Source organism: Balaenoptera ricei, chromosome 15, assembly GCF_028023285.1.
Source record: "Balaenoptera ricei isolate mBalRic1 chromosome 15, mBalRic1.hap2, whole genome shotgun sequence".
Taxonomy (NCBI): Eukaryota; Metazoa; Chordata; class Mammalia; order Artiodactyla; family Balaenopteridae; genus Balaenoptera; species Balaenoptera ricei.
In genome coordinates, this window is record NC_082653.1 from 83,243,765 (window position 1) to 83,267,342 (window position 23,578).

The 23,578-nt window shown below is 44.3% G+C and overlaps 1 protein-coding gene across 9 annotated transcripts; it reads right to left on the reverse strand.

Moving 5' to 3' along the window:
* Positions 1-1,819: 1,819 nt before the first annotated feature.
* On the reverse strand, positions 1,820-21,978 carry ZKSCAN5 (zinc finger with KRAB and SCAN domains 5). 9 transcript variants are annotated; one of them, XM_059896917.1, is made up of 8 exons: positions 21,863-21,978; positions 20,206-20,722; positions 16,570-16,708; positions 12,440-12,522; positions 12,031-12,166; positions 11,836-11,865; positions 7,453-8,061; positions 1,820-4,140 (listed from the first exon to the last, which is right to left on the reverse strand). In XM_059896917.1, exons 2-8 carry the CDS (start codon positions 20,617-20,619, stop codon positions 3,014-3,016), a joined length of 2,538 nt encoding a protein of 845 aa, XP_059752900.1. In that variant the 5' UTR covers positions 20,620-20,722; positions 21,863-21,978; the 3' UTR covers positions 1,820-3,013. The 9 variants fall into 9 exon arrangements, with proteins under 9 accessions (XP_059752900.1, XP_059752896.1, XP_059752901.1 ...); XM_059896913.1 differs by having other exon boundaries at positions 20,206-20,725; XM_059896918.1 differs by lacking the exon at positions 21,863-21,978 and adding an exon at positions 21,165-21,402.
* Positions 21,979-23,578: the final 1,600 nt, after the last annotated feature.

Here is a 23,578-nt window from a genome sequence, read left to right on the forward strand (position 1 = left end):
CACGCATTTACTGATGTGATTGGAATGCAGATTCTACTGTCCTGTTCCTTTTCTGCCTTTAGTCCTTTACAACATTTTAATGTTAAAAAACGATAACAAAACAGCGTCTTGAGCAAACAGATTTTGCTCTAACTTGCTGCAAAATTGAGGAAACAAAATACATGACCCTAACGTTTTGTTTCCCTTTTCTTTCAGAGGTTTAGAAGGTAAGGTGATGATGGATGTGATGAGTGAAAGGCAGAAAAGAACCTGACAGTCGAATGTTCAAATCATAAAACTCTTCTAACTTTTTTCTGCAACCAGGAGATGTAAGACCCCAGATCACCATAGTTTTCAGCTCACTAAGAAGTTTCTGGCAATCAGAGCTGTTTTTAAATGGAAGAGGCTGCTCTGGGAAGCAACGAGCTCCCCATCAGTGGAAGGATTTCATGCAGAAACTGGATAATCAGATGCCAGGAAATGTTTTCTCCAGCTCAACAAAGTAATTATGCACTTGGTGCCTGCACATACCTACAATTGAATGGCGATTCCTCCATTGGGTGGGAGGAATGATCGAACCCTTTACAATTCTAAGATTCTATTACTGTATGATTTTATCATATCTTGGATCAAAACTGTCTTTCACACAAACTGACAAGAACAGCGTTTCATCACTTAGTAATGTTTGATGTTTAATCATCTAAGACATAGTAGAGTTTGGTGCTTAAGAGCTTAGCTTTTGGAGACAAAGTGATCTTGGTTCAAATGCTCGTTCTGCCACTTATTGGCTGTGTGACCTTGGGCAAGTGAATTAACTATTCTGAACCTCAAGTTTTTCCCAACTGTAAAATGAGGGCGCTAAAAAGTGAAACCACCTCATAATGTGAGGATTAAGTGAGGTGATCCACATAAAGCACTAAGCATGATGTTTAGAACACAGTAAATGCTCAACAGACACTAACACCAGGCTTTACTGAAGTTGTCATTCTCATTCAAGTCCTATAACACCTTTAAGTCTTAATCACCTTTAACTCTGTAATTGTTTGCAGGCAACAAGAGTCTCCTTAAATGCTACCAACGAGGCCCTCTGACACTCACAGGTTGCATTAAGTTGGTGGGTATTTGTGCTGTGTCATTTTCTCTCTTCAAGCAATCAGTGGCTTTCAGCAAGAGCCACTCTATTCCATAATCCTTACATTATTTTCATTTTGTTCCCCAAACCTTACCCAAGTCAGTGCATCCACTTCTACCTGAATTCCATCCCAGTTCACCAAAGTGAATGTCTCCCAATTGAATGGCTGCCACATGCCAGAAACTACCAGTGCCCTGCCCACCATCAGTGATGTGGTCCTCGTTGCCTCATGGTGAGTGGCCAGCTCCACAGTCCATTCTTACAGGACCACTCATGGTGCCACACATCAGATCAGGTTCCCTAAAGCAGAGCCTGAGACAAGGATTCAGAGTCATGTGATTTGTTCAGGGCATGGAGGGGATGAAGGGACGGTACATGAGCATGGATGTAGTCTAATAAAGTCTAGCCTCAGCCTGATCCACAGTGGGTGGGTCTGAAGCATAAACTGCACCAGTTTCCCACCTTGAGGCATGTGAATCAGCCCTTTGTACCCCCATATCAATCCGTCATTGGCTGGGGGGTGGGGAGGACAGCGCCTGGATGGGGCAGCTCTGACCACCTGAGGGCAATTCCCTCAGAGTCTCCGGAGAACAGGGTGAGCTGTGAGCACTTGGCAGACAAAACTCAGAGCAGTTGGGGGATGGATATGGCAGCCTGGTAAAGGGGATCTGGACCAGGTACCAGTGTACAGCACACACAATCAACAAGTATTTATTGGGTGTTTATTGTAAGCCAGGCAGTCAGCAGAAGCAGGACTTCAGTGGTGCCCAGAAGTGCCTCTCCCTCTCTCTAGCAAACAGGCTCAAGTTAACCATCTTTTCCATGTCATCATCCTTCCCCCACAACCCCTACCCAGACCTTCCCACAGGCAGGGCTCACCAGACCAGGACCTCCCTGCATCTACTAATGTTTACTTTCAAATCCAGCTGCAACTCCTTCTCTATGCCATTATCCTATGGGGGAGATCTATCTCCCGGGCAACTGGCAGTTGGTACATCTACTGCTTGGACAATTCTTGATTCAACCTGGTCCAATTCCTTCTATGGATATAGCTGCCCTCATCCTTGTGGGTAATAGAATAACCAGTCCACAGTCTGGCCCGTCTTCTCTTCTCTATTCCCCTAAGGTCCCGCTCCCCTCTCCCCACGCTGTGACTGACCAACACAGTTTCTCCTGAATTTACAGACTTAACTTCTCTTTCTACTAGCCAACCATGATGCCAGGAGAATCAAGGCAAAACAAAAAGGTAGAGTGTGTTTCGTGGAGAAGTTGTAGGTTGAATAAGGCAGCGAGAACACATACCATCCAGCCTCTGAACCTCAATTTTGCCAAAACAGAAATACCTTAAGTCAATTTCTTTTCAAAGGGTTTAATACTCAAGATGAGAACATCGCCTGGAGCATTCCAGTGTCTGGCATCACCACGTCTAGAAAAGGTTCATTGCTGAGGTACCAAAACCAAGATCATGCTGAAGGGTTCTTTCTTTCACTGTGCTCTTCCCTGAATAGATAAGCTGTCAAACAAGGCAGAAACTACAAATGAAGCTTATTCCTACTGCATTTGTGAGGCTTTTCCCACTGTCAATGTTCTGAGAGTCGCATGAAGAATGAGTGCCATCTGAAGGTTTCCCTTCGTCCCCTGTATCCTTAGGTTCTCTCCTGTCTAGACTCTCAAGCTTGAAGATGCAAACTAACGCATTTCTCAAGGGAAAAGCAGCTATCTATCTGCTGTGGACGCTCCAGTGTCCTAAGTTCTAACTGAAGGATCTCAACAGATCCGTAGGTTTGATGGTTAAGTTGGAGGAGATGCTTGAAGTTGTTATTACATTCGTTATAGGAGTAGGGTTTGTCTTCAGCAAGGCGTCTCTAAAATCGTGTAAGAGCTGTTCTACAATAGAAACCTCTAGACACTTAAGGTATTTATGGGATCTGTCCTCTCGTGACTTCTCAGATGTTTAAAGAGGCTACAACTCCAACTGAAACTCATTCCGCATTCTTTACATTGAAAGGGTTTCTCACCAGTATGGATCCTCTGATGTTGATTAAGATGTGCCTTCAGAGCAAAGCCTCTGCCACATTCGTTACATTGATGGGCTTTCAGGTTGGAATAGCTTTTTGGATGTTGTTTTGTGTGGGAACACTGGCCAACGCTTTCTCTACACATATCCCATTTATAGGTTTTCTCTGCGGTATGAGTTCTGTAATGCTGAATGAGCTCTGAACTGTAATGAAAGGCTTTGCCACACACATCACACTTATAAGGCTGCTCTTGCAACTCAACCTTCTTATCCTCAATCACCGTTAAGTTCCAGCTGTATGCTTCCCCGCGGATGTTATTTTGTTCATTTTTCTGGCCCATGTGGAGGACCTGGTGTTCAATGAGGCTAACGTACTGAAAAAAGATTTCTCCACATTCATGACACTGATGGGATTTCTCTCTCGAGTGGAGCCTCAGATGCCCAGCAAGGTGTGAACGTCTCCCAAAGCCTTTCCCGCACTCATTACACTTAAAGGGCCTCTCCCCACTGTGCACACTCTGGTGCTGAACAAGGTGGGACCTCACTCTAAATGCTTTCCCACACAAGGGACAGGTGTAGGGCTTCTCCCCAGTGTGGACCCGCTGATGCTGAGTTAGGTGCACACGCTGATTGTAGCTTTTCCCACACTCGTCACACCTAAATGGTTTCTCCCCGGTGTGTATTCGCTGATGCTGGATAAGATGTGCACTCTGAATAAAGCTTTTCCCACATTCGTTACATTTATGCGGTCTCTCTCCGGTGGAGGACTTTTTGTGGACATACGTGACTTCGCTGAAATTCATCCTCTTTGAAGAGGGTTGTCCTAGTATCTCTTTCATGGGAATTCCCTGCTTTCTATCCAATTTGCCCTGGTGTTCATGGCCTTCTCCAAAATCTTGAACCTGAGAAACATTTCTTGGGATTATTCCTGTTGGTTCCATGTCTGCTTCTGAAAATTCTGAAATTTTCTTCTTAACATTCAATTTTGTATTCTTACTTCTTTTATCATTGCCTGAAAAGATAAAGAGGAAACACAAATGTTATCCGTTCTTTTGTAGAAGAAAAATAAACTATCAGGCAAAAGAGGACAATCAAATGAAACTACGATGTAATAGGAGTAACAAAGGCAGGGTGATGGGTGCATGGACGTGCTTGATGCCAACAGAAATGAAAAGAACCTTTCGGTGTCTGTCCAGTGAAAAGAACAAAATGAAGAGAAAGCTTACTTGGGATGGTGGTGAGAACGACTGAGGTTAGGCAATCATAGGGGAAAGCCAGACACTTTTATTACACAGGAAAGAGAGAAGGGAATTCTGAAATGGGAGAGGAGGTAGGAAATGTGGAAGGGATCATTACCCCAACATGAGTCAGGGAGACAGAATGAGACAGAATAAAGATACACAAGTGGGGAGTTCCCTGGCAGTCCAGTGCTTAGGACTCTGTGCCTTCATTGCCATGGGCCCAGGTTCAATCCCCTGTTCGGGGAACTAAGATCCTGCAAGCTGCGTGGCAGCAGCCAAAAAACAATTTTTTTTTTTTTTTTTTGTCTCTCAACAACAAAGGAAAGCCACCATACTGAGGTCATTCTAATTACTCATCTGTACTCGAGAAACAGTCTTCTAAAGGAACCCATTCCACCCCTCTTTTAATTATGATTTGTTCTCTAACACTTAAGAGATTAAATTGAAGGTGTCAAATCAAGGTAGAGAAATGACAGCCCTTAAAGTGCATTGAGACAGTGCTTAAGCAAAATATGATGATAGCTTTTTAAAAAAATCTTTAACCATGACTTAAAATGAGCTAAGAATTTACAGAGATATTGTTACCACTTTTTAAAAGATTGGTTTAAAATCGTTGTTTTTTTCTTATGCCACCAAGTATACCAAAGAGTGAGAAAACAGACTTGTTTCATGAATTATGGAAGGCAACTTAAGCTACAGAGAAAAAACAATTTTTTAATAAAAAATAAATTTAAAAAATGAAGATATACAAGTGGCCAGTGAGAATTGATGAGAACTAGAATAAAGGAGTATGAAGAGGATACGGACTTGGAAGAATACCCGGAATACCTAGTCTTGGAAGACTAGGAGCCAGGAAAAAAGAGAAATGAGCCAGTAGAACATATTGTCAATACGATGGGTGACATGTCAACCTCTGCTCTATGCCCTTAGCCAACACCCCAGCTTCCTTTTCCCTCCCAGGGCACCCAACACTTCTTTGGGAATGCTCATCACCTTGAATGCTCCTCCCATCAGACCTTCAGCTCCACGAGGGCACAAACAGTGTCTGTTCTGCTTACTGCTGAATCCCAAGCACCTAGCACTGGAGGCGCTCAATAAATACAGCTGCATGAGCACACAAAGTATCTCTTTCGATCAAAAAAGTGGGGGAAGTATTAACTAGGAAACTAGGCCGAAGAACAATTACAGGGAAGATATAAAAGATACTATTTTAAAGCAGTTGCTTCCCAGGTTCGGAGTGCTATTGGATGGATTTCCCCCAAGAGGCAGTCGCCAAGGAGAATGGGATCGAACTGGCTGAGGAGACGGCTCAGCTCAACCCAGACCATAAAGACACCATGAGCTTCGTAAGCTTCTATTCCATGTTGGAAGAGGTGACAGCAGCTGTTAATGTGAATGACAAGTAGCTGGGCTTGGGTACACCAAAGGCATAATTTAAAAACAAACACTTTGGCCAGTCTTCGAGTTTTCTGAAGAATATTAATAAACGCCTTTAAGTTCACAGCACAGTTTACAGTGATCTCATCCTTACAGAAGTCATGTGAGCCGATAAAAAAATAAGTACAAGCAGCCTGATTCATAACTAAATTACTGAAAATGAATACAGCAAAGAATTCTCTTCTGCTTACACAATTTGCTAAAAAAAAAAAAGTCTGATAGCCCTGGAAGAAATTTAGTACAACTGATACTCTCATATGCGATATAATTGTTTTAAAAAGCAATTTGGCCATACGTATCAAGAACCATAAAAATGTCCTTGGCCTTTCATCCACTAGTCCCACTTCTGGGCATCTATTATAAGGAAATATTCCCAAGTATAGAACAAGGCATAAGCACAGTTATCAGGACAAAAGAGAAAAAAAATGAGAACTTCAGCTGGGGAACAGTTGAGTAGACCATGATGTTTCTACACAATGCCAGGTTGTCAAAAACAACAAACAGGAGGGCCAAGCCGTGCTGGAAAATGTGTGTGTCTAATATTTGATTGTACCCTATGAGTAGCCCTATATAAAAAAGGCTTATAAAAAAAAATGGAAGCACACTAAGTAATAACAGTTCTACTAGTTAGGATGGTGGAATTATGGGTGATTTTTTCCCCTCCCACTTTCTTTCCCCCAAACTTCCTGTACAGTTGACCCTTGACCAACACGGGTTTGAACTGCAGAGGTCCGCTCATATGCAGATATTTTTCAATAAATATGTACTACAGTCCTACACAATCCACAGTTGGTTGAATCCGAGGATGTGGAACAGCAATACGGAAGGCTGACTGTAAAGTTACATGTGGATTTTGGACTGCGAGGGGGTCAACACCCCTAACCCCTCTGCTCTTCAAGGGTCAACCATACTATTATTACTTTATCATTTTAAAGTAAGTGAAATAACTAAATTGGGAAAAGGGGGAAGAGGGAAGAAGCATGTAAGAGAGCCAAAGTCCTCACTTACGAAATAGAAAGTCAACAGATAATGTCTAAAATTGATGGGTCAAGCAACAGCTGTATTACTTTAAAATGTGGAATTAGCAGAAGAAACAGGTAAGATTGCTGAGAGCAGCACCTCTGGGGAAAGAGAAGTTGTGGGGACGGCAGGGAGGGCACAGAGTTTTGCCAACTAATCTGGCAATCAATTAAAGTACAAGTGATACAGACACAGAGAACAGGCTGGTGGTTGCCAAGGTGGAGGGGGTGGGGGAGGGACGGACCGGAGGTTGGGATCGGCAGATGCAAACTATTATGTAGAGAACGGATAAACAACAAGGGCCTACTGTAGAGCACAAAGAATTATATTCAGTATCTTATGATAAACCATAATGGAAAAGAGTATCAAAAAGAGAAGTATATATATGCGTAACTGAATCTCCGCTGTACAGCAGTAATTAACACAACACTATAAATCTACTATACTTCAGTAAAAAAATAAAAATTTAAAAAACCCCATAAAGTACGTGATAATAAAATAGACGGTAACTCTTTGTCCCTTCCTGCTACTGCTGCCAGGATCACCACCCATCTGTCCGATAGTTCTAAGCTGATAAGGCAATTTCTGCCTCGTTTATGCTCCGAAGACAAACTGCTCACACCTACATCTTTGGGATTTCTCTCTGAAGTGGCGCTTGAGGTGCTCGATCAGGTGGGAGTGGCGCCCGAAGCTCTTCCCGCACTCGGGGCAGCCGTAGGGCCTCTCCCCGCTGTGCACGCTGTGATGCTGGACCAGGTGTGAGCTGACACGGAAGGCCTTCCCGCACACCTGGCACTTGTAAGGCTTCTCGCCGGTGTGCACGCGCTGGTGCTGGGTGAGGTGCACGCGCTGGTTATAGCTTTTCCCGCACTCCCCGCACTTAAAAGGTTTCTCTCCCGTGTGGATTCGCCGGTGCTGGATGAAGTTGGAGGCCTGAAGGAAAAATTTCCCGCAGTCGTTACATCGGTGCCCTCTCTCGCCGTTGGTGTTTGGCTTCCGGTTCACGTCTGTGATGGCGCCGAGATCTCTTTTCTGGGAGGAGGTCTGCCTTGACTTCCCCACGGGGGGGTTGACCTGCCACCTTTCTACCACGCTGTGAGGGTCGCTAACTCCTCCAAACTCTTGACTCGGGGGGACATTTCTTTCAGGGCTTCCTGAGGTCATCCAGGGCGATTCGGCTTCATCAGAAATCTGCTTTACTATGAGTTCCACATTGTCGTTCCTGGACTCGTAATCTGAGATAATAGAGGGAAAATGGAAACATTAGCTTATTCCCCGCATTCAGAAATAGCGGATAATTACATGAAACCAACACGTGCAAGCAAGGCGTGACTTTGTAAAGCCATCTGCAAAATGACTTCACAATACAGGGATGGGATGAAGAACACTGAAGCAGGAAACTGAGGCAGGTTAGGGAAGACAGAGCCGGCAAGAATGGTTCAAGGGGATGAGACTGGGAGAGCAGTCATTCCGTTTAATGACGATCACATCCTCTGGGTACAGTACGTCCGTACAGTACCTGTTTGGGAACACCTGTGCCATGTCAACTGTTCTCAGTAAAATCTGATACTGGGTGATGCAGCTAACCCAGTCCTCACCTTCCTCTTCTTGTTTATTCATAGCCTGGAGAAGAAAGAGGATCTTTCTAGCTTTTTCAATCCCCAAAGAATCTCAGTTTGGCGTGAACTGGTCTAAAGGGGAAAAGGCGTTCCTTCTGTACCCAGAGAAGCCCGACAACTGTCGAGAGCTAGCTCGCCGCTCAGTGGTCACTGCTGAACAGAGACATTGAAGAGGCTGCAATCGGTTCCCTGCGTCACTGGATCAGCGGCATGTATTTCACTCAGAACGCTGACATTTAATACAGTTTGCAAGGACAAACCTTCAGCAGTTAACAAAAAACAGGGAATGCTTTTTAAAGGATAGAGAGATAGATCATGGCCTACTGAGAACTTTCCAGTAAGGCTGTTTTGTAGAAAGAAAAGTAGTTTTCAAACATTACATAAAAATGGTATTAAGCACTAACGCTTGCAGAGCGTGTACTATGGACCAGGCACTATGCCTCCAAGTGCTTTTCAGTTTTACGGCATTTAACCCTTACAATGACCCTTTGAGGGAGATACTATTTCTATCCTTTTTTTGATATAGCGAGAAGTTGTAATTCTTGTACCATGAAGGCAACTTTAAATTTATTTTCTAACTATATTTACTTAAGTCTCTTCCTAAAAAGGCATTTTAAGAGTGGAAACAAACATATAAACAAAAGAACTCTATCACAAAACCAAACTTTTTGATGTTTTTTTCCTCCTGCATTTAACAAAGCAAGTAATCTCAGCTATCACAATGTTTCTTTTTCTTTTATTCTCATTTACTTATGTCCACACATTTTATTCTTATTAGAGCGCTCTCCCATTCAGCAAGGCAAATAAGCTCACGGCTTTCTTTTTCCAGGGGCGAATTTGAAAAAAATCAGATGAGCTCCGTGTATCGCTTTGGGACTATTCACAATCACCCTTTTCAGAGAAGGTGATTACACAGGTTGATATACCAGCTGGCTTACAGATTTGTTTTTTTCCTCTTTCCCCTCCCCTTCTCTGAGTACATGAGGAGCTTTCTGTTGATTCTCCTGATTTATTTGCATGTTTGACAGAGAGCTGTGTTCCTTGTTCAACACTATGCCCGGCTGCTTAGTAATGCAATGGGGGCGGGGGGTGGGGAGGGAGTTGGTTCCAAAACACCCAATCAGCAGATTTGGTGCTTTACAAATTCACGCTTTTCAACCTCACTGGTACCCCACACTGGCATCCCACATTTCTAAGGTTGGCCAGTTTCCCACTCATTCTTCTCAGCAGCTACATCAAAACGTCTTCATCGTGATCTCCAAGATAGATCACTGTATTTAAAAATAGAAGAGTGTTTGTTTTGGCACAAACTTGTCTACACACAGACTGTGTCTAGAGATGCAATCAGGAAGCGTAACAGTCACTGCCTCTGTGCGGGAAACTGAGGGACTGAGGGTCGGGAGACTCACTTCTCACTTTAAACCCACTTAAACTATTCGGATAATTTTTACCACGTGCGTGCGAACCAAAGTCCTCTCTGCACTCAAACCTCTGCTCCACCACCCACCCCATCACCGGCTCACTCGCAACAGGTGACTCTGTCTCCTATTTCAGGGAGAGTCTAAACTATCCAGTCAAGACCTCCTTGGACATCCTACAACCACAAGTGTCAGGGTGCTGGCAACCTGATTCTCCCGTCCTCCCCTTGCCTCACAGCGGAAGAGCTGACCCTCCCCCTCACCAAGGTCAATCTTTCCTCCCGACCGGGGCCTCACCAGGCCATTCTGTCTTCCAGGGATCTCCCTGCACCAATTATCTGCTCTTCCTCGCTCTAGCATTTCATACTCACTCCCCACCAGCTCTCGCCCAGTGACATTTCAGTGTGCTTAAAACTTCTCCCGTTAACAAAGACAACATACAAAAACCACCCAGCCATCTACACCAGGTATGCTGTCGGTGACCAGCCCTCTTTTGCTTCGCCTTCACAGACAATGTTCTTGAAAGTTTATCTACAATAGCTTTCTCAAATTCTCTCCTGTGCAATCTTCCAAGAAACTGTCTCTTGTTCCCCAACATCCCAGCCACTCCCCTGAAACGGCTGTCTCCACGATTCATTCACTAATTTTTAAAAATCTCTCTTCTAAATTTGATGGATACTTTAAAAATCGTGACCATCTCTGATGCTGTTAGGAACCCACAGGATGAAAATTCTCTAATGTCGTTTCCCAGAGAAGCTGAAGAGGCAGAAACCACTGAACATGTTCTTAGTGTAGAAGAGTTTACTCAAGTTGTAAAGATATTGTAAGAAAAAGATGAATAATGAGAAAAAAAAAATCAGGACTTCCCTGGCGGTCCAGTGGTTAAGACTCCGCGCTTCCACCACAGCGGGCGCGGGTTTGATCCCTGGGCTGGGAAGTTCCACATGCCGCGCGGTGCAGCCAAAAGGAGAAAAAATCAGAAAGTAACAATTCAAAACCCCTTGGAGAATGGTACAGAAAAACTGCGCCAAGTTCTGCAACTCTGAAACCCATTAAATACCTATAAAGTAATTGAAAAAGATAAAACAATACTAATCAACTCAAATCAGACAAGAAAGGTATTTGAAATTAATTTTAAAAGAGAATGAAAAAAATTTGCATTAAATATGATAATATTTATACTACATAAATAATTCCTTGAGACCACCACTAAGATCCCGATAAATAAGCAGAGGGCATATGCAAATAAATCAAAGAAAACACAAATATATATCAATAGTAATAAAGGAAATGGAAAATTTAAGAGAGAAGTCAATTTTACTTTTTAAATAAAAGCCTGTGAGTGAACTAAACCCTTAACGATACAAACTGGGATAATGCTTTTCAAAAGAAATTTAGCATCATAGTATATGTATTCCATCTAAAGTCTACCAGCATGCTTGATAGTGATTCTTCCAAAAGAATTCACTCAAAAGAAGATAAAATTCATAAGCTTCAAAACGTCTGCCACAGTGCTGAGATTTTTTACAATTGCTCCAGGCAGCACAATCAAATATTAGTTTCCAAGATCATAACTTAGAAATAGGTTCAAAATCTTATCTGGGGTGCAAAATTCAAGAAGGGATAAGACATGTAAAATGCAGATGCCAAGGCAAACATCATAAAACAAGTACCAGTGATGTGAGAATGGTAATAGCGTGAACAAGTTGCCACCCATGCGTGAGAGGAAAGGAAAAGAATGAATGCTATTGAGACACTGTAATAACTACTTCAATAAACGGTTATTCAGCAAAGTCTGAGATGCTTTCACAAATGAGAATTATTCAGTTAACAATGATTCAGTTTGTCAAGGAACAGAGTACAATCACTACTACAACTCTGTTAAGATCCAATCCTGTTAGTTTTAAGCTAAATATAACATTTGCTGGATTGCAAATACTATCCCCAAAGCATGATCAGTCCTCAATCTTACTCTTATTATGATGAAGATAATCAGAATAAGCTGAATAAGAAAAAAAAAGAGAAGGGTGATTTACTCTTTCACAGACAAAAAAAAATATGCAAAGTCACAGCGATTAAAACATACATGCTTTTACAGGATGTGCTATAAATATTCTTAATAACAAAATGAAGATGTCCTAATCCATGCAGACGAAATCATTCTTACCCATGGAAGTAATACTCCCATAATTCTCCTTCCTGTCATCCCTACAGAGGGACTTCTGGGACTGGTCCAAGTGTCCCCATTCCTCCAGGATGAAGGATACAGCCACGTCAGCCACATCTTCAATTTTCACCAACTTCTGAAACACGAGATCTCCACTAAATTCCCATTCCCTAGGTTCAAATTTGGAGCGAGGGGAGGAACTGGGAGCCTTAGGGAAAGAAAAAGGGAAGGGACCGTGCTTCACAGAGGATGGGGGAGCAGAACAGAAAAAGACAGAAAAGCACAAACCCAAGATGGGCCCGGTCTCTGGTTAAAGAGACACAACTCTGATAAGGACTCAGGCTTAAGGCAGCTACTTGTCCAAAAACAGACGTGGGTCCTCAATGTGGGCACACGGACACCGGCTCACCTGGGACCCAGCTGAGAGAAGTGAGGCTGTCAGCTCCTGGCTGTCCTTCAGGGGAAGGGAGGGAACTTGGAGAGCAGGAAGGGCTGAGGGGGGGAGAAAAAGAGGCGTCAGTGAGAATCTCTCTACCCGGTTCCAATTACCATCATGTTCTGCTTTTGCTCAAGAATCCACAATGGCGCCCTGTGGCATCAAGACCAAATTCTTCTGCTCAGCCGTCAAGACCCTCTACATTCTGGGCCCCCCACACCTACCCTATACTCACCCTTCCCCTGAAAAAGCTAGACTCCCTGTGTTGGTCAGGCTAATCCTGCTGCTGACGGGGGATGGTACCATTCCCCTATAAAGGATGCTCTCTGCTCTGCCCAGGTCAAACCTAGTCACCTCAAAGAACCTCCAAACGCCCACTCTTCCGTGAAGCTGAAGCGCTGCCTAGAGCCCAGGGCTTCCCAAGCTCTAATGTGCAAACCAATCCCCTGGGGGTCTTGGTACAGGGCAGACTCTGCCTCAGTGGTTCCAGGGTGGCCCCCATACTCTGCATTTCTAACAAGCTTGAAGGTGATGCTGGTGCTGCAGCTCTTTGGACCACACTTTGATCAGCAAGGCCTTAGTCCACGTTCTCTCCCTTCAAAAAATGACTGCGGTTGGTTTATAGTCAGCCAACTAGCTTGTATTAAGTCTACTCTGTGTGTTCTAAGAATTGGCAGATAAAACAATTCTTGCCTTCCAAAACCTCACCATCTGATGGGGAGGGCAGACATGGAAGCTCTACTCCCAGCCCAGGGTAAAGAGTATTATCCTCAAAGTTCACCCAAGTTCCTGCAGGGACACAGAGGCAGGGCCATCTACAGAGTGGAGAGCAGGAGGTGGGAGCACCCGGAAAGCCCTTCCACAGGAAGTGACTCTGGAAGCAGGGGTGGGGTGGGGTGAGGCGGGATGAGGTGCTTTCTGGGTAGAGTGAATCGCATGTGCAAGGCCTGGAGAGTCTGGTCTCTAGATGCTAGTGAACATTTGACCCTCTGCTGTCACCTCTGCTCTCCTTTGTCCAAGATTCATGGTGTATCTGGATCTGTCTACATGCACCCTGACTTGGAGATCCACCTGGTATCAACCTTTAACACAACGATTTAGACCTTTCTATGGTGTCCCCGGTCCCAGAGATGTATGTGCATATGTAGCTTGCTTGTGTCCAAGGACTAGGAAGTAAGGAGCAAAGACCCAAAATAGAGGAGATCGTGGTTAGAAATGAAAGCCGAAAACAGACACGGGATCTGAACCCAGGAGTGTGGTTACAGTCGAAGTAAGACGTGAAAGAGAGGGATGAACATAGTCTATACACAAACAGTAATTATGTTCCAGTCATAATTGGAATAATGAGAATAATGACATTCTAAATAATCCCACTTATTTTTTTTGAAGTTCCTGTGAAACCTGTTGTTTCTAACTTTTAAGTAAACAACTTTGGCCCTCTCAAGCTCAAATGAGTCCCAGAGACGGAAAGCCAGCTCTCGGTGCCATCAAAGGCATGAAGGATGCAGCACCTTCCAGGGTGTAAAACCAACCAACCAACCCAGTATTTTTTTTTGTTGGAATAAGGAAACTGGCCAGGGCCGGGCTAACAGGGCAGAGAAGAGAAGCAGCACTGAGGGAGCAAAGACGTGCAACGTGCAGCCTGATGTGACGAGACTCCGCGTGTGAAGGGAAGATGACAGTGCAGAGGGGGACGCGGTTCTGTGCACGGAGAGCCTGGAGGTGAAGTAGGCAGCACAGCTCAGTACGCGCTAAACGTGCAGAGTTACAGCCAGACTGCTTGGGGTAACATCCCAGCTCTGTCGTGTAACAGCTTTGGGACTTTGAACAAATTATTTAACCTCTGAGGGCCTCAGCTTCTTAACTTCTAATATGAGAATAACAATAATACCTAGTCCATGGGGTTAGTGTGGGCATTAACCCTTGGAATGCCAGCTAGGTCTACTAGATACAATTTTGGGTTTGGGGGTTCTCTTTTTTTGGACAGTTTCAACTATTTTTAAAGACTGGAATGACATGACTTTTATTCTTTTAGAGGTCTTCTGAAGAACAAAAAGAAAATGTTAGATTATTAAAAAATAAAAGAAAACTCTATCTTGTAATTTCCATATGGATTCATTGGACCTTTTTACAAATCTAGGATACATTTTGGGATCTGAATGATCTTCTATCTCCTGTACCATGAAGCACTCTTCTAGTTCATCATCCTAGGAATTATTTCATTTTTACTAATTATTCATTAATGAGTCTTAATGTTAGCACGAAAAGACTAAAATTATAAGAAAATGGGAGAATAAAAGAAATATTCAGGATCAGGCAATAATGAAATAAACCATTGTTCTCAAAGTATTAAATACATTCCCCAGAGTTTTGCATCATCTTCAAGAAGGTTTAAGGCTGTTGACACCTGTTTTTAGCTTTCATTGACCATAGTCGAGAATTCAGAATTTCTCACTTTCCACCCACCCATATCGACAAAGACAAGAAAATGTGCCGTGGAAGACGTTTCACTACTAGTAGGTGAATGAGAAGATGACACAGAGAGCAGTGTGCTAAAGACAGTATGAAACTGAAGGCATAGGAGAAAGCTGACAGAGTCTGCCAATGACAATATCCTAGATGAATCTTCTCACACTCAAGAATCAAGGATAAACACTACATTTCTAATTCCAAAAAGGAGCTATGACACCTTATCCTATCATTCAACAGGAAGGACTTCATCACGCAATATTTTGCAACAAGATTCTGGACCATCCCATCCTGCTAAAAGGACATATTCATTTTGCAAAAGGGGTGGTATTGAGTGACAGTATTCTTTCATTTTTTTATGATTTTTATATTAACAAAACATACTTGATACAAAGAGGTTTAATTTTTACTAAAGTTCCTTTAAGATTTATTTTTCATTATCTTTTGATTCTTCTGTAGGTATTCATAAAATGACTTAAAAATATTAAAAAATATATATATAAAGGACCCATTGGCCCCAGATGTTAAATGGTGAAGACTGTTTTTCCCGATACTACACTGAGGGTTAAATGAGTTCATACAGGTAAAGCAGCTTAGAACAGCTCCTGACACATAGTAAACACCACATAAGTAATAGTTGCTGTTACCACAGTGAAAGGAAAGCTGGAAAAGCTTAGAGCAGTGGGACTTCAAGGCCGACCACTAAGAGGAGCCTGGAAGAAAGGCTGGGGCCAAACAGGAAATTCGAGTTCACAATTCCTTCTCCATATTCCGAAATCCCAAATCTTTAAATACCAAAAGTTTTGTTTTTTTTTTCATTAAGTTGGCCATTGAACTAATTTGACAGCAAAACCTGACCAGAACTGATATGAAGCTATTTGAAGTTTTTATTTAATCCACTTACTGTAACCAGGCATACATTTCACTGCCGAAATATTAAATTAATGTGTGATTATGGGGTCACACTTCAAATCCTGATGGTAGTGCACTGTATGTAAATCAGATCATCTTACTAAATCTGAAAAATTCTAAATTCTAAAATATATCTGATAGCAAGAGTTTCCGATTAGGGATATTAGACTTGTGGACCTATATCATCATAAATGAGATACTCAGCTGCGCACTTTTCTTCCTTGATGTATCTTATACAGGTTAATAGCAGTGAGGGCAAGAAGGAGGGAAGGAGAGAGAGAGAGAACAGACGCTCTAAAGGTCCTCGTGAAGCATGGCTTAAAATTAGATTTCGCATGAATGGCTGAACAGCCGGAAGTGCAGTGAGGAACTGGAGAGCTTTGTCTACCTGAGCCTTAGGACAACAAAATGAATGAGGTAGAGCTGAAAACTGTTGCAAAACCATGATAATACTCTCGTAAAAGACTTCTGTGCATCTTTTAACAGTACCTGTACTTAGAGTTGTCGTCATCTGCGGCATAGCTCTCGAAGGACACTGGTTATTGGCACGACTCCTAGCCAGCCTTCGAGCTGACCAGGGACCCGATGCCAGGCCCCCACCCCTTCCCAACCTCCAGATCCGCTGACTGCGGAGAGGCTGCCCAGCCCCAGGTCTCTACAGATACCGCTTACCCACAGGGCCAGGGAGCCCACATCCGTTCCACTGAAGCCCAGATCCTCACCGTTTTCCTCCAGAAGATGAGGCCTCTGCGGCCCGTGTTCAGGCTGCGGGTCCACGGGCAGGAGCTGGTGACTGAAGGACTCGGGCCCGGCTCCAGGCGGCACGACCTTCGGAGGAAGCACTTCGGCACACGCCACGATCTGACAACCACAATCACACCAATCAGCACGTTACAGGAAAGGCTATGAAGGAACCCAGCAAGGTCACGTTACTCTTTCATTCACTCCTTGGCCAAGTATCCCACGTGCATCTACAACGAGCCAGGACTAATTACCCAGTTGCTGCATAAACACGTTGTAGTTGAAGACGACTTCTATTAGACATATCGACACAGCAATAAATACAGTTACAAACGGTGTTATATGTGAAAAAGGAGAAGAAAGTGGTGCCATGAGGCAGAACAGATGAGACCTACTTTAGACTGGGTGGCCAAGGAAGGCTCTTCTGAGGAAGTGTCACTGAAGTCAACACGTAGAAGAGGAAAGAAGCCAGCCAGGGGGAAAGTCAGGAGTGTCCCAGGCAGACAGAATGACATAAGCAAAGACCCTCAGGCAGAAAGGTGGTGTGGGCCAAGTTTAGTGAAGGGGGGAGAGAGTGAGAAACGAGCTTGGAAAGGTCAACACAGGACACAGGAAGTCACCCTCGAAGCCCCAGACGACCAGGTTCAAGTAGGACAGACCAACCACAAGAGCGGTGTGTCTCCGTCTTTCTGCTCTTTGTTCTTGCACAACCCTAGGGTACACAACCAGTCTCTAAACTCTGCCTCTTCTGGAAGGTACTAGCTCAGTGCCATCCTAGCAGGTAATAAGATCCGGCTTTGAGATAGAATTGCCCTCCCCCCCCCAACCCCGCCGCTGTCCCTTATGTTTCAAAGCATTTTCCGTTTTAACTCTCCCAGTACTGGCAAAACGTGGCACAGGAGTGTTACATTAAGAGGCAGCGGCAACACAGTTGTGGCAAATATGACTCTGCACGGAAGTGTGTGTGTCCTTGTGGACCTGCTCAGGACAAGAGTTAAGATGATGCCAAGTAGGTCAAAGGGCCCCTGGGCAACGAAGAAGCAAAGCAGCCCTTGAGGACCCCTGAGAGTAGGACAGAGAAACCAAGGAGGAGGGGCAGAGGATAAAGCCTGGGAAAAGGCTTGCTAGAGACAAGAACTACCTGGAGATAAAGGTGAGAAACAATGCCAGGGATACAGAGGGCAGGCAGAGAGAAAGGCAAACACAGTGAGCTGTGCAGGCCCTCAGGAAAACCCCCCTCTCTGGGCCTCAGATCCCTGACCTACCATCAAGAAATGATCTCCGTGCTCCTTCCACAGATGGGGTGCATATCCCAATGACAGGGGTCAATGCGTAATATCTGCTGTAAGTCATCCATTTAAAAATGCTTTCTGTTTTAAACTATGATTTTGAATATTTATTACCATAAAAAAGTAGGGAAAGGTTTGTCCGCTAATGTCCCAAAAAGGTTTAAAAAAGGAATAACCAGATGGCACCAGGCACCTTTACTTCCTGTCCTGACGGAAGCAATAGAAAGGTTCAAACACTGCGGTCTGCAAGACAATCATTCAGCTCAGCTGCAGGGTCTGGCGGCGGGTCCCCAGCGACTCCCTCTGCGGTCCCCTTGCCTCATGGAGTGAGCTAGCCCAGCTGCAGAGCCTGAGGGTGTTCTGGAGTATTGAAGTACCCCTGACCCAGAGGGGAAGAATAACGAGACTGGTACCTTACACTGAAGGGCAATGGCTCTGAAGAATGAGGGAAATTCTCTAACTAGCTTCAAAGTCTTGTACACCTAGGATCCCATGATTTTTGTTTCTTTGCTATAAAAAAAAAAAAAAAATTAAAGTTTCAGAAATGTGAGCCTAGCAACAAGAGGGAGGTAGACAGAGTCACGTGATAAATGAGTAAGAACGGACAAGAAGACGTAACAGTGTAAAGATGCGGAACCTCCCTAAATTAACATCCCATTTCATGCAATCCCAGCAAAAACTACCGACAGGATTTTTGGGGTGGTAGAAGCTAAATAATTCTAAAGTTCATATGGAAAAAAGAAAATATTGAAAAAAAATTTGGAAGGGGGAGGGCAGACCTATTGACCAAAACACTTTACATAACTCAGATAATTGAAATACTGATATGTAAACAGACAGTAAGATCAATAAAATAGAATAAAAAGACCAGAAATGGACCCAAATACATGTAAAAATCTGGTATGTAATAAAGATGGCATTTTAATCAGAGAAGGAAAAAAAGGGATTGCTGTATAAGTTGCTGGGGCAACTGGATAGACATCTGGAAAAAAAATTAAGCTATAACCACACCAAACACCCTACACCAAAATGAATTCCAGATGGATCTATCATTTCAAAGGGTAAAACAAAAACAACAACAACCATAACAAAAACGTGGAGAAGAAACGATAAGTTTCTTATAATACTGTAGTGGAGAGGGCCTTTCTAATTATGGCACAATTCCCAGAAACCATAAATTAAAAGATTCAAACTGACTGCATAAAAATAAAAAAACACGGCAAAGCAAAAATCTCCATAAGCAAAGACAAACAACAAAGCGGGAAAATAATTCTTGCAACTCAGATGGCAGACACAGTGCTTACTTTTTCTAACAGGTTAATATAAACAGATAGGTCCCAGAAAAGGGTATATGCACAGCCTTTTAAAATATGTACAGTGATCAAACTCACTCATAATAAGAAAAATGCATATTAAAATTGCACAGAAATATTGCATCTTTCAGATTGACAGTAATCAAAAAGTTGGATAACATCATGTTATCAGGCTGCAAGCAAAAAATTTCTCTCATACATGGCTGTTGGGAATATAAGCTGGTATAACCTCTGCAGAGAGCAATCTGTCAACAGCTGTCCAAACTACAAATGCAAGGCGTACGGGCTCTGAGCCAACAATTTGACTTCTAAGCTTTGATTCTACAACTAATGATGTATACAAAGGATATTCATTGCGGCAAAGTCTGTTGCAGTAAAGATTCAGAAACAATCTAAAGGAACAACGTAAATGGCCTTCAACAGGAGTTAAATTATGGTACATCCATACAATGGAACACAATGCAGTTTCAAAGAGTGAGGCAGCTCTCTTTGCACGAACATAGAACAAGCCAGGATATACTATAAGAAAAAAAGCAAGAGGCAGAAGTGCACAGTGATGTAAAAACATCTGTGTTTTTTTAAAACAAGTCATACACATATATTCTAATATACACAGAATACAGCGTATCTCTGTAAGGATAGACAAGTATCATGGGACAATGGTTGCCTCTGGTGAGGAGAACTCAGGCGGCTGGGGAATTAGGGGTGGGAAGGACACTTACTTTTCATTACAACCTTATGTACCTTTTGAATTTTGTACTATGTCACCACTCAAAAAATAAATACAGTAATTTAAAATAGAAATAAAATCGCAGACTGTCTTCTCCAGATTAACAAACTGCATACTGCTTCTCTTTGCTGGAGTGGCAGGAAATCTCCACAGTGCACCTAATCCCAGGAGAACAAAAGAATATGAATGAACCACCAGGGCGCTCAGGATCTCACCCCTGCTCAGCAGCTCCTCAACTCTCTTCCTCTCCTTCCTCATTGCCCGAAGGTCTCCTCTTTCACTCACCTGTTGTCTGCGTTCCTCTAGTTCTCTTTGTATATTTTCTACCACGGCCACAGCCTCTTCTCCGTTTTCCGGGTGATGTTCTCTCACCCAGGTCTGGAACTCTTCAGGCAGGATGGTCAGGAACTGCTCCAGCACCAGCAGCTCCAGGATCTGCTCCTTGGTGTGCAGCTCGGGCCGCAGCCACTCACAGCAGAGCACCCGGAGCTGGCTGAGGGCCTCCCGGGGGCCTGACGCTTCATGGTACTGGAAGTGCTTGAAGCGCTGGTAGAAAGTCTCAAACACGGGCGGATTGTACTCCCGCATCCAGGTGCAATCTTCTTCTTCCACCTTCACTATCAGAAGGTCTTCTTGCTCTGGTGAAGTCTCCGCGGGAGGGTCTAAGTCTATAACTTCCCCAGATCCTGTCATTATCATTCCAACTCAGAGGGATCTCTCTCCAGGTAAGCTGGGTTACACCGACCAAACTTGTTTTCTGCTCTTTGAGATCTTCTGAAGGACGCTTTCCTTAGCGTGCAACCTACTGATATATTGGAAATCGTTATTAGCAAAGAGATGACAAAGAGGTCATCTATCCTAAAGATGATCACTCAACAGAGTAATTTCCTTAAGAATTACAAGACAGCCATCACTCCACCCACAAAATAATGACCAACGGAGAATATTTCCAACATTTAAAAAGTGTAAAGGAGAGCAATAAAACTCTGACGTACGGCCTCATGAAATACAATTTTTGTGGTGAAGAACATTAAATTTCATGTAAATAGGATGAGACTTACTAACTAGTCCAGACGCAGCCGCTCCTTCTCTCTACCACAAGCCAAACTTAAGTCTGAACAGAGGTCAAAAACATTACAATGGTCAAAATTGGTCCTCTCCCTCAAGCCCTAAGAGCTTGACAGACCAACAGGAGACTTCATGGGTCCCGAAGAGAACCAAGGTTTTAAGTACAGATTTTGCACCTGGATTGCCCACAATCGCTCCTGACCCCGATCCACGGAAACCGGCCCGGTCGAGGTTAGGGACAGGACCCTCGTCTGTATACAAAGGCCATTCCCTTTCCTCAAGGCCACAGTCCCGGGGAGCTCCCCTGGAAGACCAAGCTCCAGCAGCCAAGGCTGGGAAGACGGGTTTCTTCTTTCAAACAGAGAGAAAGCCGAAGCCGACACTTCACAACATTTCTTCGCCGGAAGTAAGCAAGTCCAAGCTTTCCCTGACCGGCGGGTAGAGCCATAAATCCCACCCCCGAGAGCACTTCCGAGTCCTCTCTAGGAATCCCGGAGGTCCTCGCCTCGCCGCGGGAGGAAAGTGCCCGCCCCAGGCCCCGCCCCAGAGGGGCTGTGGGCCAACCGGCGGGGAGATGAGGCGCCGGCCCGGGATCCCAGTCCAACCTCCAGTAACGCGGCCATTCCCCGCCCACCGAGCCGCAAGTACAACAACGCTAGAGCCGGGGAGAAAACCCAGCCACCCTCTTCCCCACCTAACCCCACAGCCACTTAAACAGCCCGAGCCCGTCCCTTTTCTTAGAGTGGGGGCAGGGGGCGGGGTCTTAGGTGTCCGGAGCGCTTGATAAGACAACAGTTGCTAGTGTCTGTTTGCCGTGGAACTTGCGCTCCCTCACCCCCAACGCTCTGCGCCCCAGTTAGAAGTACGTCCGTACCTTTCTGCGAGCCCGCAACCCTCACTTCTCTTTAATGGACTCTCTGGTTTCTTCACCTGAATCCTCGCCACTCCCCTCACCACCTCTCCAGACACACCCACCGCTTTACCACCGCCGTCAGCTCAGGCGGCCGAAACCTCTGATGTCAGACCCTAGAGTCCCCAACGGCTCCGGGGACTACATCTCCCAGGAAGCCCCGCGCGGGCCGCGCCCTCCAGCCAATAGGGCCGTGACTCTTTTCGCAGCCTCAGTCTTGCGGGCCTATCAGAATGCGGGAGAGCAGGGAGGCGTTTCCTCGGCGCCTCCAGTGGAAGGCTGAGCTTGTCGGGAGAGAGTCCCCCCTCCGGGCTGGGGAGAGTGGGGGCTGAAGCTCTGCATCCTTGCAAAGTGATAGGAGCCGTCTATTCAGGGCCTCTCTAGCCAAGTGGATCCCATCCTTTTTTTTTTTTAACGGCGACGTCTGCATTTATTGGATAGGAGGGCCGGGTGCTGGGATTTGAGGTTCATAGTAACTCCGAAGCCAACAGGTTGCAGCAAGAGGAGCCGCGAAGCACAGATTTTCACTAGAGATAAGCAACTTACCCTCTCGGGATCCCATCTTTAATAGTCTCATTTTTGTATCCGTTTGCAAAGCTCTTCGACAGGCACAAGAGTCACTGTCTTACAAGTGACGAAGATGAATGAGGCTCACCGACTCCACTCTGAGTGGCATATATCCTTGGATACTCCAGGCGTTATTTTTTTAGCGTATGTTGTGAATTTTCACTCAAGTCAGGGATGGAGTTTTGAGAATGCCTTGCTCGCGCCGTGGTCTACCTTATGGGAATGAAGAAATGCAGAAAATCCCCTACTATCTCCAGAGAGACCTGGAGACGCTTAAATTGACACTGCGGTATGTTTGGTGCAATGAAGTATCTGTATTTCCCTTTTTACATTTAGAATCGTCAAAAGTGCAGACAAAAAAAAAAAGTAAAACCAATGAATCGCTGAAGTGGTAATTAGTAAATATTGTGCACACACCAAAAAGACAGTGGGCTCCCCTGGTGGCTCAGTGTTTGAGAATCTGCCTGCTAATGCAGGGGACATGAGTTCGAGCCCTGGTCTGGGAAGATCCCACATGCCGCGGAGCAGCTAGGCCCGTGAGCCACAACTACTGAGCCTGCGTGTCTGGAGCCTGTGCTCCGCAACAAGAGAGGCCGCGATAGTGAGAGGCCCGCGCACCGCGATGAAGAGTGGCCCCCGCTTGCCACAACTAGAGAAAGCCCTCGCACAGAAACGAAGACCCAACACAGCCAAAAATAAATAAATAAAAAAAAAAAAAAAAAAAAAAAAAGACAGCAAACTGGGAGCACTCAAACCAAAACAAAGCATGAGGCTCAGAAGTATATTGTTTCAAAGTATCTTATGTAGTGTGGAGGCAGTGACTGTTTATTCTTCACAGCGATTGGTTACAATATTAGAATTTTCTTAAATGAAAGGGAATTGGTTAGCGGTTACTTCATATCAATTTGGGGAAACAATTGAAGTTTTGCTTATGATTTTCAGAGGCATAAGCAAGAAATACCCAGGTCACTGTAACCTGGCTTGTCTTGCAAATTAAGTAAGCTAAGTTAAGCTTTGCCCTTATTTTTTTTAACTTATTTATTTTAGTTATTTATTATTTTTGGCTGCGTTGGGTCTTCGTTGCTGCGTGCGCGCTTTCTCTAGTTGCGGCGA